The following is a 13,176-nucleotide window of genomic DNA, read 5'->3' as shown; positions in this document are numbered from 1 at the left end:
TTGGGCAGCCCGGACTGGCTCCCTTGGGAAGACGGGATAGAACTTCGTTTCCACTTTCCTGGCATAGGGTAGCCTATAGTGTGCTTAAAATGCCGTTAAATCCCATGCAACCAAACAACCTCGAGTGAACTTGTCTGTTGATTTTATATTAAGTTTTCTGTGTGAAACGTTTAAACACCCCAATTCTTCCCCTAAACAAGAAAAGTAAAATAAAATGTAAAAAAAAAAAAAAAAAAAGTAAAAAAATTAGCAAATACTCTTGATTGTAACTAAGATGGAATGATGGAAATTTGCAATATGTGGTTAGAATATTTTTATATTATATTTGCATTAATTAAAGATTAAAGAGAAGTATTTTATACAACCCTTTTACTCCTCAATAACTCTTTATACATTTAAAATATATAATGTAATGAAATCTGGATTTGCATCACAAAAAAATAAATACATTAGGTCAATTTATGGGCATTACTGCTTGAAAAAGGTTGATACTAATCAGATTTATGAAAGGTAATTTTATATTTTTCCATATTAAACAATGAAATGTTATTTCGCTTAAAACTTCTGAATGCAATAACTCACATATATTTTGCCCTGATTTAGGCTATAAACTTTGATAAGAACTATCTGAGTTAAATTTAAGAAGTGAATATCAACTGCTACATTTTCTTACTAAGCATGCAGAAGCAGTTATAACTAGAAACGAATCCGGTATGTGCGTTCCATTGTTTTATTTTTTATTAATATTTCACATGTTCCGAATCAGCCTATCCGATATGAAGAAAACATTTAAGCCAATAACGGTTTTTATCGTCCTTTAAAGTCACAAGTTTATACCCTTATTTTTGAAATAGAGATTGCAATGCTTACGTATTGTCATAACAATATACCTTTAACTATTTTTATAATATAATTTCGCCATGCAGGGCAAGGATAGAAGCTATCTTTGACAAGGAGACACAACATAATGAATATTTACGTCATACAAACCCCATATAAATACACTGAGCAGGCATTAAAGTAGACTCCACAGACTGACACGTGCAATACATTTTAATATGGGGGTCGGGGTGAGATTTTGAAGCATCCAACTGGCTAAGACTTTTTTTAATTTATAGTTGTAGTCTATCGACATGCTACCTTCTCGCTTTGGTCGACTTGTAACATGAGTCATTGAGAGAGAGAGAGAGAGAGAGAGAGAGAGAGAGAGAGAGAGAGAGAGAGAATTGTTGTGTCAGTTTTGACTTAAAACAGCACCATCATCACACCACCACCAATGATGATGATTATGATGATGATGATGATGTGATCCCTAAGTTGTTGTTATTGTTAATATTACTATTTTATTCTTCATCATCAACGTCATGTATGTTGGTGTAATTGGTCGTCGTATTATAGCTAATGCTATTGCTGCCTTCCACTTTTCTAGGTTCCGGTTTTCCGTATATAATCCGACGTTTGATAAAGTCTGGAACGAAATTTGATATTCTGCGCATACTCGGTCGTTGAGTAATCGAAAATGGCGGCGCCGGTCGACAACGTTTTTGTGCGAGAACTTGAAAGAAATGACGGTGTTATAATCAAGATAAACCAATCAAAAATCGGAGATGTAGGCTGTGTTGTTTGGGATGCGGCTTTAGTGCTGTCCAAATATTTAGAAACGGACGATTTTGACGGTGGCAAATTGTTGAAAGGATTGAGAGTAATAGAGCTAGGATCGGGTACCGGAGCTGTTGGTTTGATGGCAGGAAGTTACGGGTGAAATGTATTTTCCTAATTGATGTTTTTTTAAAAATAATTATTCTTTCTAACCTGATGTAGTATTTCTGACTACATAATTGAACTTTCTTGAGGTACAAATTTTCCAGCCACACCACTAGTCCTACAATTTAAGACATAGCACATGTTGTTTTTGTTTTAGTGCTATGTCTTACTATCCAAATAACGGCCTTGTATATCGTGTTCCAATGACGTTGACATTGGAATGAGTAATCAAAGTTTCAGGAACATCTCAGACACTTGACAGCCTATGTCGAGACTCTTCCACTAATTTATGTGTAATTAATATACTTACTGTGCTGTCTTTATCTTGGTGGAATGAAAATATAATACTAGGAAATGGACGCATTTCAGTGCTAGACATCACTGTAAACTGCCACATTGCAGACATCGTAGCGATATGACTGAAAAATTGTTAAAGCTACGTTAAAAATCCAAATCACATCACAACACAAGTCATGTACAATGACAAATTGCAATGACCTAGATATTGCTTTCACATTATATGCCAGTTGATGTGGATGAATATGGATGAATGCTACTTGTTAGGACTGATCAGTAGAACAAACAACACAGACCCATACATGTCATATAATATGAAGGCAGATCTGGGTCTATGGTATAAGCTAGGATGAATCAATAGAATAAACAATATGGACCCATATATAGTATCACATATGCCAGAAGATCTGGGTTTATGGTAAAATGCTTGGACTAATCAGTTGTACAAACAAAACAGACCCGGACATGCTGTCACATCATATGCCAGCAGATTAGGTTCTTTGGTGTTTGCTAGGGATAACCAGTGTAACCGACATAGAAATGGCTATGTCAGCACATTAGAGGGTAGATTGGGGTCTGCTTGCTGTTGGATCAAACTTCTGTGCAAGAATATATGATATGTAAAGGAAATGAATATGTTTTTAAATGCTGTCCATTATAAGCAGGTGCTCTTTATGAGAAGGTGCCTTTTATATGGAAGTGTCCAGTAAGACGGGTTTTACTCCTGTAATAAAGCATTGGCCATTGTCAGCTAGGCAACCATATTGTTATAAACTTTCATGTGTGAACAAGATGAGAAACTGGGTTTCAACTCAGAAATGCAGATCTTCTAATCAATAAAAGCTACTATTGATCTGCTATGTTATTTTCATATCTTTTATTTTTATTTTTTTCTGAAGGGCATATGTTACAATGACAGACCTTCCAGACTTTATATCCTGATTCAGCTTACTATTGACACAAACAAGCACCTGTTTGTTTCCAAGGTTACTGATGTTGCCCTTCCATAGGTAAGATTACAAAAAATAGATGAAGACTGTGATATTGTTCTTTTGGCAGACTGCATTTATTATGAAGAAGTAAGCTTTATTGTGTTGGAAATGTATTAACTGTATGTATGCAAATATATATTAGGCATCTTTGAGTCTTTGAACCTCACACCACCACTTCACTCTCACTCTCTCTCTCTCTTGTTACACCTTTCTGTTCATGGTTGTAGATAGATATTGATAGGAAGAGATAGATAAATAGGTAGAGACTAATATATGTAGATGTCATTACTTTTAAAACAGTCTCTTAGTAGTTTACACAATTGTCGGAAGAATGTAACAGACTTCTCTGGTATTGAAATGAAAACCACATGTACTATGTTAAACTGGTCTGGAATTTTAATTCTAATGCATTAGCATATTTTTATTCCCAAACTCTGTTTTTAGAAGAAGGGAAAATGTTTGGATTATTTTTTACTATCAAGCCAGACATATGTGAGTGATGTTGCTTGCGCACACATATCTGTAATATATAATTAATGCTGTACTCCTACATCACTTCATATTTTGGACTGGGTTTCGTGTGAAGATGTACTTAAAAGTTTTATAATTTAAATCCATCCCTTGGTTGGCAGAGCTTGTGGTTGTGACACACATATACATATAATAGGGGTGATGGGTATGATGGAGAAGTTAGGAAAGCGTGATTGGAAATCAGATTTGCCAGTTGTTATGTGTATTTAATTTAAGTGTTTGTTATTTTTAAATTTTTTAATTCCATTACATGTTATTGTAATGTAACTTTATTTACTGGATTTGACATTGTCCAGAAAATCAGTTCAGTTCAGTTTGACCTGACTGTTATTTCTTTTTATTGATAAATACCTAATAATAGAAACACTGTATCTAGTTTCTGACTTTGATTCAGAACCAGTGATAGTTTTGGTAAACAACTTTTTTTATTTAGTTTTCTTAATTCTTTCTCAGAGTAAGATTCATTAAGTGGAATCAAGGCCATACCTGGACAATGTGACATCAAGCATGTGTCTGTTTTTACAAGCTTCAAATTTTTCTAGAAGATTGACCCACATCTGGGAATCTGTTTTGTGTCTTAATTAGTGTATAACTGTTGTTTTTGATAGAAGTTAATCATTTGGACTTCAAACAATTGACATGTTAAGTTGTGTTATGTTATGACCAGTTTGAGTTGAAATTTTATTTTATTGAATTTCAGGTGATTCTTGTATCTGGAAATATATCACTGCTTCTACAAAATATTTGGACAAAGACATTTACTGAAATTTATATGAAATTCAGTAGTGGAATATCATTTTCTGTGATTCAACAAGAGACTATTGACATAAAAGCCTTCGCAGGTAACAACAGATGTCATCATCTTCCATTTCAGATTTCGTCGGGATTCAAACTCAGTTTCATTCAGGACATTTTATTACTAGGATTTCTGTTTTTTAATTCTTGGATGATTTTTTGGATTTGATTCATAAAACTGTAAGTTATTTTTTCTAATTTTTCAATTGGTATTCTAGGGAAATAAATTATTTGTTAAAGTTTACAAAGCTTGTTGTCTTCACTCTTTTCTGTTAGTTTGTGTAAGAGCCTAGACTCGTAGCACAATTTAGATAAAAAGTTCAGACTAATAGTATGTTATGCTGTTGTTGTTGTTATGGGGTTTAACGCAATTTTTCAGCACACGATAGGCTATACATGGCGGCCAATATTAATGGTGGAGGAAGAACCCGGGAAAACTCCAGGAAGAACCACCGACCCACGAGAAGCTACTGGCAAGCTTTCTCATATACCCACATTAGCCAAATCCTAGACTCGAACCCATGCAGACAGAGGTGAGACGGCAGTGATCTGTAACGGAGAGCACTTTAGACCACTCGGCCACTCGGGGCCCCCGACTGTGTTATGAAATATTCAAAACCTTAGATGCCTACCATTGGTAGAATTTGTTGGATGCTGATGTAGCTATTGCAGATGTAGAATCCTGTTCTATAAATAGCTTCATAGCAGATGCACTCAGCAAGAATTCATACACTTAAATAGGGCTCTAAAATTGATAGGAAATGTCTTTAAAAAACAAAATATAAATAAAAGAATAAATGCAATCATAAAGTATTGCAATTATAAGAGTTTAATGTTGTCTTTTTCAGAGTTTATCATGATATAAACTGTCCATTGCTGACCCACACAGCTTACATAATGCCCTTGCTGTGTGATTCAGCAACTGACATTTTATACCACAGTATATTCTGAAAAAACAACATTAAACTCTGAAATATATGCTTCTTGAGGTACTTATCATCAATACATAATTACCTTCATTGTTTTAAATATGGTACTATATTTAACATTCCACTGCTCATAGGCTGGTGCTTAGCTTGCAGAATAATTATTAGTCTACCATATATACTTGCTCATAAGTTGCCTCCCCCCTTTTAGAGCTACAAAAAGCATATTTCTCCATGACCCTCCTATAAGTCAGAGTGTATTGTGCATATGAGGTCATCCTGTAGGGGTTACTTCATATCAATGAGTCAGAGTTGCACTTTGGAAAAATAACAATGCCCAGTTGAATGGACAGATGATGACAAAACCAACATAAAATATAATTATATTATTGAGAGTGGAACAGTCACAAATAAATTGACAGCTTGCAATTTGACCTGATTAAATCCATTCAAAGCTGTAATGTTTGATATTTTAAATCCAGTTACATGAGATCTTTGAATCCAATTTTAGGTAACATACTGTCTAAACAATAGCTCAGAATGATTCGATTAACAATATCCCATAATATTGTTAATTTTACACATCTTACAAATACAGTGTAAGTCAAGTCTACAGTTTTTGTAACTCATAATACATGCGTCTTATAAATGTCAATATCTAATGTCATCTGGTACAATATCCTCTATTCATCCTCTATCTGATAAAGTTCTGAAATCCTTATCATCATCTACAGTAATCCATAATCATCATGGTTCAGTCATTGTATATATCATCTGACTCATTTTCCTTGGCTTCATTGTCATATACAGATGCTTATGCAGAGACTGAGCTTGGGTTCCGTAACACTTTGAACATAACAGTGTGTGAAATCTGTTAAAGGAATCAACTGAACACATGTCAGTTTTGGAGGGAGTTCATATAACCACTCTATGTAGCTTGGCACTGGGGAAGTGTCATACGTGTGGCTCGATCAATGGGTTGTCATATGGGAAAATAAAGATAGTGCTGCTTTTACAAGTTTAAAGAGATTAAGGTCAAACAGTTACTGGAAAATGTAGAAATCTATCTGGTACTTAACAAGCACAGATACTAAACTTGCAGCTGGATCAAAAGACTTGTCAGCTTGAAAATGAGTGCTGCCTTTACAAGCTAAGAGTATATATGGTGTAGTGCACTAAACTTGAGAAACTTCAGTATAGAATTAACAAAATGCAAGTTATGAAAAAAAGAAAAATACAACTGGAATCAAATTTTGTATTGCATCAGATACAGTATTTACACAGCAAACGCACAATTGATACAAACTTGCTCGAGAATGGAAGCAAGTATAATTGCTAGCAAGCACCCATGGTAACAAAATTGGACAATTTGCTTTATATCAAGTTTTCAGCAAGGAAAGGTTGACTTATATGCTAGTATGTATGTTACAGTGTTGAGTTTCAAATTTTATTGTAAATGATTGTTGAATTATTAGGGGTTTATTATATAATATAAATTCATCTTCTTGTCAAAATAAAATAAATAAAAATATGCATAACTAAAAAATGTGTATATATTTTTTTGTAAATATGAACTCTGACTTATGTATGTCAAAACAAGATTTAGAAAACCCAGTGGGTTTATGAACATGGTGTTAGGCTGCATTGTTTAAAGTGTAAATATTTTAGTTTTGTCTTCTGCCTGTATGAATTCACAAAATTGGAAATAACCACATAAACATGCATGTGGAAAACTCAGTGTTGCCAGTGGGTATATCCTAGCACATCCATTTGCATTGTTAATTTTTTCATAGTATACATATATGTAACAGTATGAAAAAATATCACATCAATCTTAGAATGTTCTACATTTACCTTCATCCTATACTACAGTCAAACCCAGTTATCTTGACCTTGGTTATCTTGATAACCCGTGTATGTCTAGCAGTTTGGTCCAGTCCCCAAAGAAGCCTACTTTGTTATGCTAAGTTTTCCCTGCTTATCTCAATCCCTGTTAAGTTGATATCCCTGTTATGGTAGGTGTATATATGCATGCATGCATATATATATATATATATATATATATATATATATATATATTGAAACTTACCCAGTCTGACCCTGTAAAACCTGACATCCTCTGTTGTCGGGCCAAATATTTTGGTAGTAATAAAGCCAGTATGACACTAACATGGCCTTCATTTACTTGCCGCTTCTGTCAAACAATCATATGGTTTGGTCTTGACAGCATCATTGTATTTCTTATTGGACTTTCAACAACCTTTATTTTTTATGCCAATAATGTCTTGAAATGATTTCTTAGAATAGGTTTTATACATGGTAATTTGAAAATGTTATACATCTATAACTACAGTTTGCTATTGTAAATATTTTTAGTCTCTTGAGCCCTTGGTAAATACAGTTGATCAGCTGATACGACAATAGTCTACTGTATCTATGAGGAGAGGTCTTCAGGAAACAAGCCAGAATTGTAGAGGAATTTTTTTCAGGTAACTTAACATTATTAAATATATAAAAATATTACATAATGAAATTGTTCCTGTATTTATTTATAACATATTACAGTAACAGTCTAACAATCGACCCCATGCCACAAACAACATTGATAAATGTGACTGTTAGATAAACAGATTTTTAATTAATATATAACTGTTACAAAATAATTCTTGCTTGTGGCAATTATTGAATAAATGGATGGCAGATGAAAACAAATGTATTTGAATACTATACAAAGCATGTTGTTATAAAAATAATGTACCAACACTTTATTGATACATGCTATAAAGAATTAGAAAATTTTGCATGGGAGGTTACATTCATTTGGCCGCAGTGTTTATTAGTCCTCAGAGATCATCCCACAAAACATTGAATCTCATCATTTAACACAATTTTGAATTTCTATGCTTCTCCTTTTTCCATTAGATCCATTGAAATCCATCTACTGATTAATGTTGGCTTAATTTAACACTAGAATTTGATAGACATTTTAACTGGCTCCTTGCCAGGTGATCTTTTTGTGTTACATTTTCAGATACTTAGGCCTCATTATCTCAGCTGGATCACCATTAAGTGTTGTACATATTACAATGTCAGTGTCTCAGCTGGATCACCATTAAGTGTTGTACATATTACAATGTCATTATCTCAGCTGGATCACCATTAAGTGTTGTACATATTACAATGTCAGTGTCTCAGCTGGATCATCATTAAGTATTTTACATATTACAGTCCTACCCGTTTTTGTCGAAATCCTCGGGCCTGAGGAAATATTGTCGACATAGGCGGATGTCGAGATAAATGTTGGGGGTGTCAGATCTGAAAAAAAATAAGTTAGATTCATCAGTACAGGGTGACCTGACATTAGTGAGTAGCATTTACACTTTAAGAAAGCAAACAATGGAAATTTTGAGTACATGAAGACAAAACCAGTGTGAAATATGCTTGAATATTGACAAAATACATTTTGGTTATCTTTATGTAATAAAATCCACAATAAAATATTGCATTGGTCACATCCTGATATGAAAAACATTCACTACGATATTCAATGTCGGTATCAGCACACGCTTGCATAGTTGTTATTTACATGCTTTAAGTACATGTACTTGCATTTTTGTCTTAGATTTTGGTGTGTCTGTTCCCATGTTATTGAGGCTACCAAGGGGATGGGGCTATTCACAGGGAAATGAAAACATGTCAACAAGTTGGTTTAAACAGTACATGTATTTAGTTACAGAAGTCATTGTGAAAAGTACATATAAGTGAACAAGAGATATGCGGCTGATATGATTAATGAAGGTATAATATTGTATACATTGACACATGCTAAATAAAGTTAAAAAGGAAACTGTCACAGCACAATAAACTTGTTTTAATCACCGATCACTTTGGAAAATGCAAGAATCGATCAGATTTCATTGCTTTTATTTAAGTCGCCACAAGAGGCAACTTTATAGGATCAAACAAAAGGCTATTTTTTTTTTACCACGACAATTAAAGCCTGGCGGCAAGATCAACTAAATAAATAAAGTACAGGTCGGAGATAGCCGCTTGCCGTCATGAATGATTAGGCAGGAAAATTGAAGCCTATCAGCAAGATCAAGTAATTCTTGAACAAAGTATGGGTCAGAACTGGCAGCTTATTGGTTTTTAACTTTGCTGCAATAAAGTGTAGCTTAATGAAGAGTATTGTTCAAGCTGGATCCAAGGGCATCTGTCGACATGTACATTTATTTTTTATCTCGACAACGACATAAGCATGACAATTTTGGTAGTAATAGTAGACCAAGGGACCGGGACTTTGCTTTTTTGTCGAAATAGGCGGCTTGTGGACATAAGTGATGTCGATATAAGTGGGTAGGACTGTACATTGTTAGTGTCTTAGCTGGCTCATCATTCAGTGTTTATATATTACAGTCTCAGTATCTCAGCTGGATCATCATTCTTTGTATTACATATTACAATGTCAGTGTTTCAGATGGATCATCATTCTCTGTATTACATATTACATTGTTAGTGTCTCAGCTGGATCATCATTCTGTGTTTTACACATTACAATGTCAGTGTCTCAGATGGATCATCATTTTGTGTATTACATATTACAACGTCAGTGTCACAGATGGATTATAATTACGTGTTTTACATATTACAATGTCAGTGTCTCAGATGGATCATCATTATGTGTTTTGCTTATTACAATGTCAGTGTCTCAGATGGATCATCATTACGTGTTTTGCTTATTACAATGTCAGTGTCTCAGATGGATCATCATTCTGTGTTTTGCGTATTACAATGATATCAGTGTCTCAGATGGATCATCATTCAGTGTTTTATATATTACAATATCAGTGTCACAGCTGGAGCTTTAATTATCTTTTAAGACTATATGGCATTCTGGTATCAATATGGAGCAGAAAATCAACAATAATAATTATATAAAAAGCTGCTTAGCTGTAAGTAAATACACAAATGGTGTCCTTGCATGAGAACAGGGTTCTTGACCCAAGTACACCTATTTTCTGAATCTTTTTACCCTGATACCAAATATATTGTCACAGAAGATTTGGGAACCTCATTCTTAGCTTAAGAAACCATGCTGCTGCAGAGATGGGAGTAGGCAAGATCATTGATGGCAGAACATGCCAAGTTTTGGCTGACTGTGTTACTTGTTTTGAAATTAATTTGGATTTTTAGGGCAAGCCCACTCATGAACATCAGAGAACAGTTTATTGGCATTTGGTGGAAAAGGTTGCACAAAGACAAACATACTTTATATGTTTGTGGTGAAGCTAGAAATAAGTGTAAACAGGGCATATTCCAAAGACAAAATTATAATCCAGTGTGAAGGACCATTTATTTTGATAAGCACTACACAGAATTTCCAATAGGTCTCTAGTTGTGCAACACTGAGATCAAAATTACCCTTGGTGTCAAAAGCGTAAGTCAGATTGGGTAAAATTCAAACCTTGATGTCAGACCTGGGGGTCAAAATTAAAACTTTGGGGTCTTGATATACGTGTGTGGGTAAAGGGAAATGCTACTACCATTACTGCTGCTGATAATAATAACTACTGTCCTGTCAGCAGATACGTTCAAGATTATTAATGGCATAGCTTGAGCGCTTACAGTTTGTATGGCATTTTCTAAAACTTGGAAGTTTTGAAAATTTGATGGATCATTTGTTTAACTGATTTGTATTAATATGCAAGATTGCATTCAGGTAGCTAGGAAACTGACTTCAGGTTTGTTTTTAATAAATAATAAATTTATATACTTGAATCATTATTTTTTACATTGATTAACAACCAAGATGTTATTTTCTTAAAATTTGTATCTTGATATTATGTCCATTAGGTTTTGATTTTAAATTAGATTACACTGAATGAGACAATTGTTTTTCAAATAAGCAGCAGTGTGATCAATAATTGAAAATGAAGGAGAAACATTGAAATAGAAACATTGTATTTATATAATATATATTGTAATACGTCGTTTTTTTTTCTTTCAGCTGGTGAGGCAGAAATTTGATGTTGAAGAAATACCACATGATAGGCAAGACACTCATTACAGAAGTGAGGTTATACATATAATGAAGTTTAGAAAGAAATATAATTCGGATAGATAAATAAACATATCTTTTGTGATGTTTTTCTTTTCTGTATTAACTCAATTTAATATTAAGGTAGAAGTTCAGAATGTTCTGACACAAACTCTTTCAAGGTACAGATAATATTTTATGAAAGAAATACCAAAAATAGGCCATGGACTAAACATTCGTCGATCCCAAATAGATATTTTATAACGTCACAAGGCAATAGATTATGAACTGCATCCACTCTTTACCAACAATCTGTTTAATGATATCCTTTATTCTAAAATCATCAATTATTGTGCAGCTCAAAATGATGTTATCATTACATTAAAATGTCATTCATATGACATCACATTCTCCCTAGGTGTATCGCAGTACCATCGGATAGATTCAGCACAAAACTTATGTAGTCGTGACATTTCTTTCTTATGAGATAATGAAGAAAAGAGCCTCTACAGTTTTTACTAAGCACAGTAACAGTCCCTTGAAAAAAAACAATAAAGTCTGAAAAGTATAGGAGATCTTGGGAAATCATTTGCAACTTATTTAAAAAATTTAGTGGTGCCTGTTGGACATTGAGAAAACTGCAGGGATGGGGGATGACTGGGCATTTAATGGCTGAATGTTCATTTTATAATCACTTTGAGAATAATTGTCAATAATGCGCATATAAATTACTTTAATTTTAAAGCTTGTTAATATTATTCCAACTGGCTGCAGCAACCATATGTGTATGCAAAACACTGTATTATATCTTTGCTTTTTGTTATTGTTGGCTGGTATTGTTCCCTCCTTTGCTAAGCCTCATATATGAAGCAAGGAACCAGACTTCACCACCAAAATAATATTCCTTTTTACAAAGACTAGAGACATTTATTGAAACAATGGTCAACAATGGTTGAAACAATGTCAACATCGAAACTCAAATTTTTACTGTTCTGTTACCTAGTAACAAACTGTTGACTCCATGCTTTCATTGCTGAGAATAGTGCAACTTTTTCTCATTGTTGAGGATGTCTCAAAATGCCAATTCAGGAATTTCAGGTCAACTACGAACTCTGAAATACACTTCTCCACAGTTAACCATATCTGTGAAAAAAAGTTTTTTATTTCACCAAGTACTCATTTCACTTGGTTGTCTTGCTATCTTTGATAACATTAATAAATTTGTTTTATTAAGCTTTATTATAAACAGTAATGTTTTTTATAGTGTTCAGTTGAAATGAGTGGACCTGACACATGATCAGGGCCAGCCATTAACTCTTAAGCACATAGGATTAGAATGCCTGTTAAGTTTTCTTTTATTCCATCTCCTTTATTTGTTACAAAAGACACAGCATGATAATACAAAGCACTTATGCTTTTAATTCACTGCATTAAGACAACAACTACTTCTAAAAGTATATAATGTTATTTTCTTCCCAGCTGAAAGGTTCAAATTCATTCCACAAATATGTTTCATGTAATATAGAAATTATTGATTGTCTTCCTAGAATGTAGAAACATGAGTGTTAAGAAAGAAAGGCATCAAGAAGGATGAGATGTAGGCAGACACATATGCATGTTTGAGACACTGCATACATGTGTTCATACATACATACATACATACATACATACATACATACATGTGTACATACATACATACATTCACACATACATGCATACATGGGGGCCCCAAGTGGCCACGTGGTCTAAAGCGCTCACCGTTCCGGATCACTGCCATCTCACCTCTGTCTGCGTGGGTTCGTGTCCAAGGCTCAGCTAGTGTGGGTACCTGGGA

At 33.9% G+C, this 13,176-nt stretch overlaps 1 protein-coding gene across 1 annotated transcript; it reads left to right on the top strand.

Moving 5' to 3' along the window:
- Positions 1–1,513: 1,513 nt before the first annotated feature.
- On the top strand, positions 1,514–11,448 carry LOC149784143 (protein N-lysine methyltransferase METTL21D-like). Its single transcript, XM_089932236.1, has 2 exons — positions 1,514–1,758; positions 11,313–11,448. Exons 1-2 carry the CDS (start codon positions 1,520–1,522, stop codon positions 11,317–11,319), a joined length of 246 nt encoding a protein of 81 aa, XP_089788362.1. The 5' UTR covers positions 1,514–1,519; the 3' UTR covers positions 11,320–11,448.
- Positions 11,449–13,176: the final 1,728 nt, after the last annotated feature.

This window comes from Sinohyriopsis cumingii, chromosome 14 (genome assembly GCF_028554795.1).
Source record: "Sinohyriopsis cumingii isolate HCF-2022 chromosome 14, ASM2855479v2, whole genome shotgun sequence".
Taxonomy (NCBI): domain Eukaryota; kingdom Metazoa; phylum Mollusca; class Bivalvia; order Unionida; family Unionidae; genus Sinohyriopsis; species Sinohyriopsis cumingii.
The sequence above is the reverse complement of the archived record's forward strand: the minus strand, read 5'-3'. Positions and strand labels throughout refer to the sequence as shown.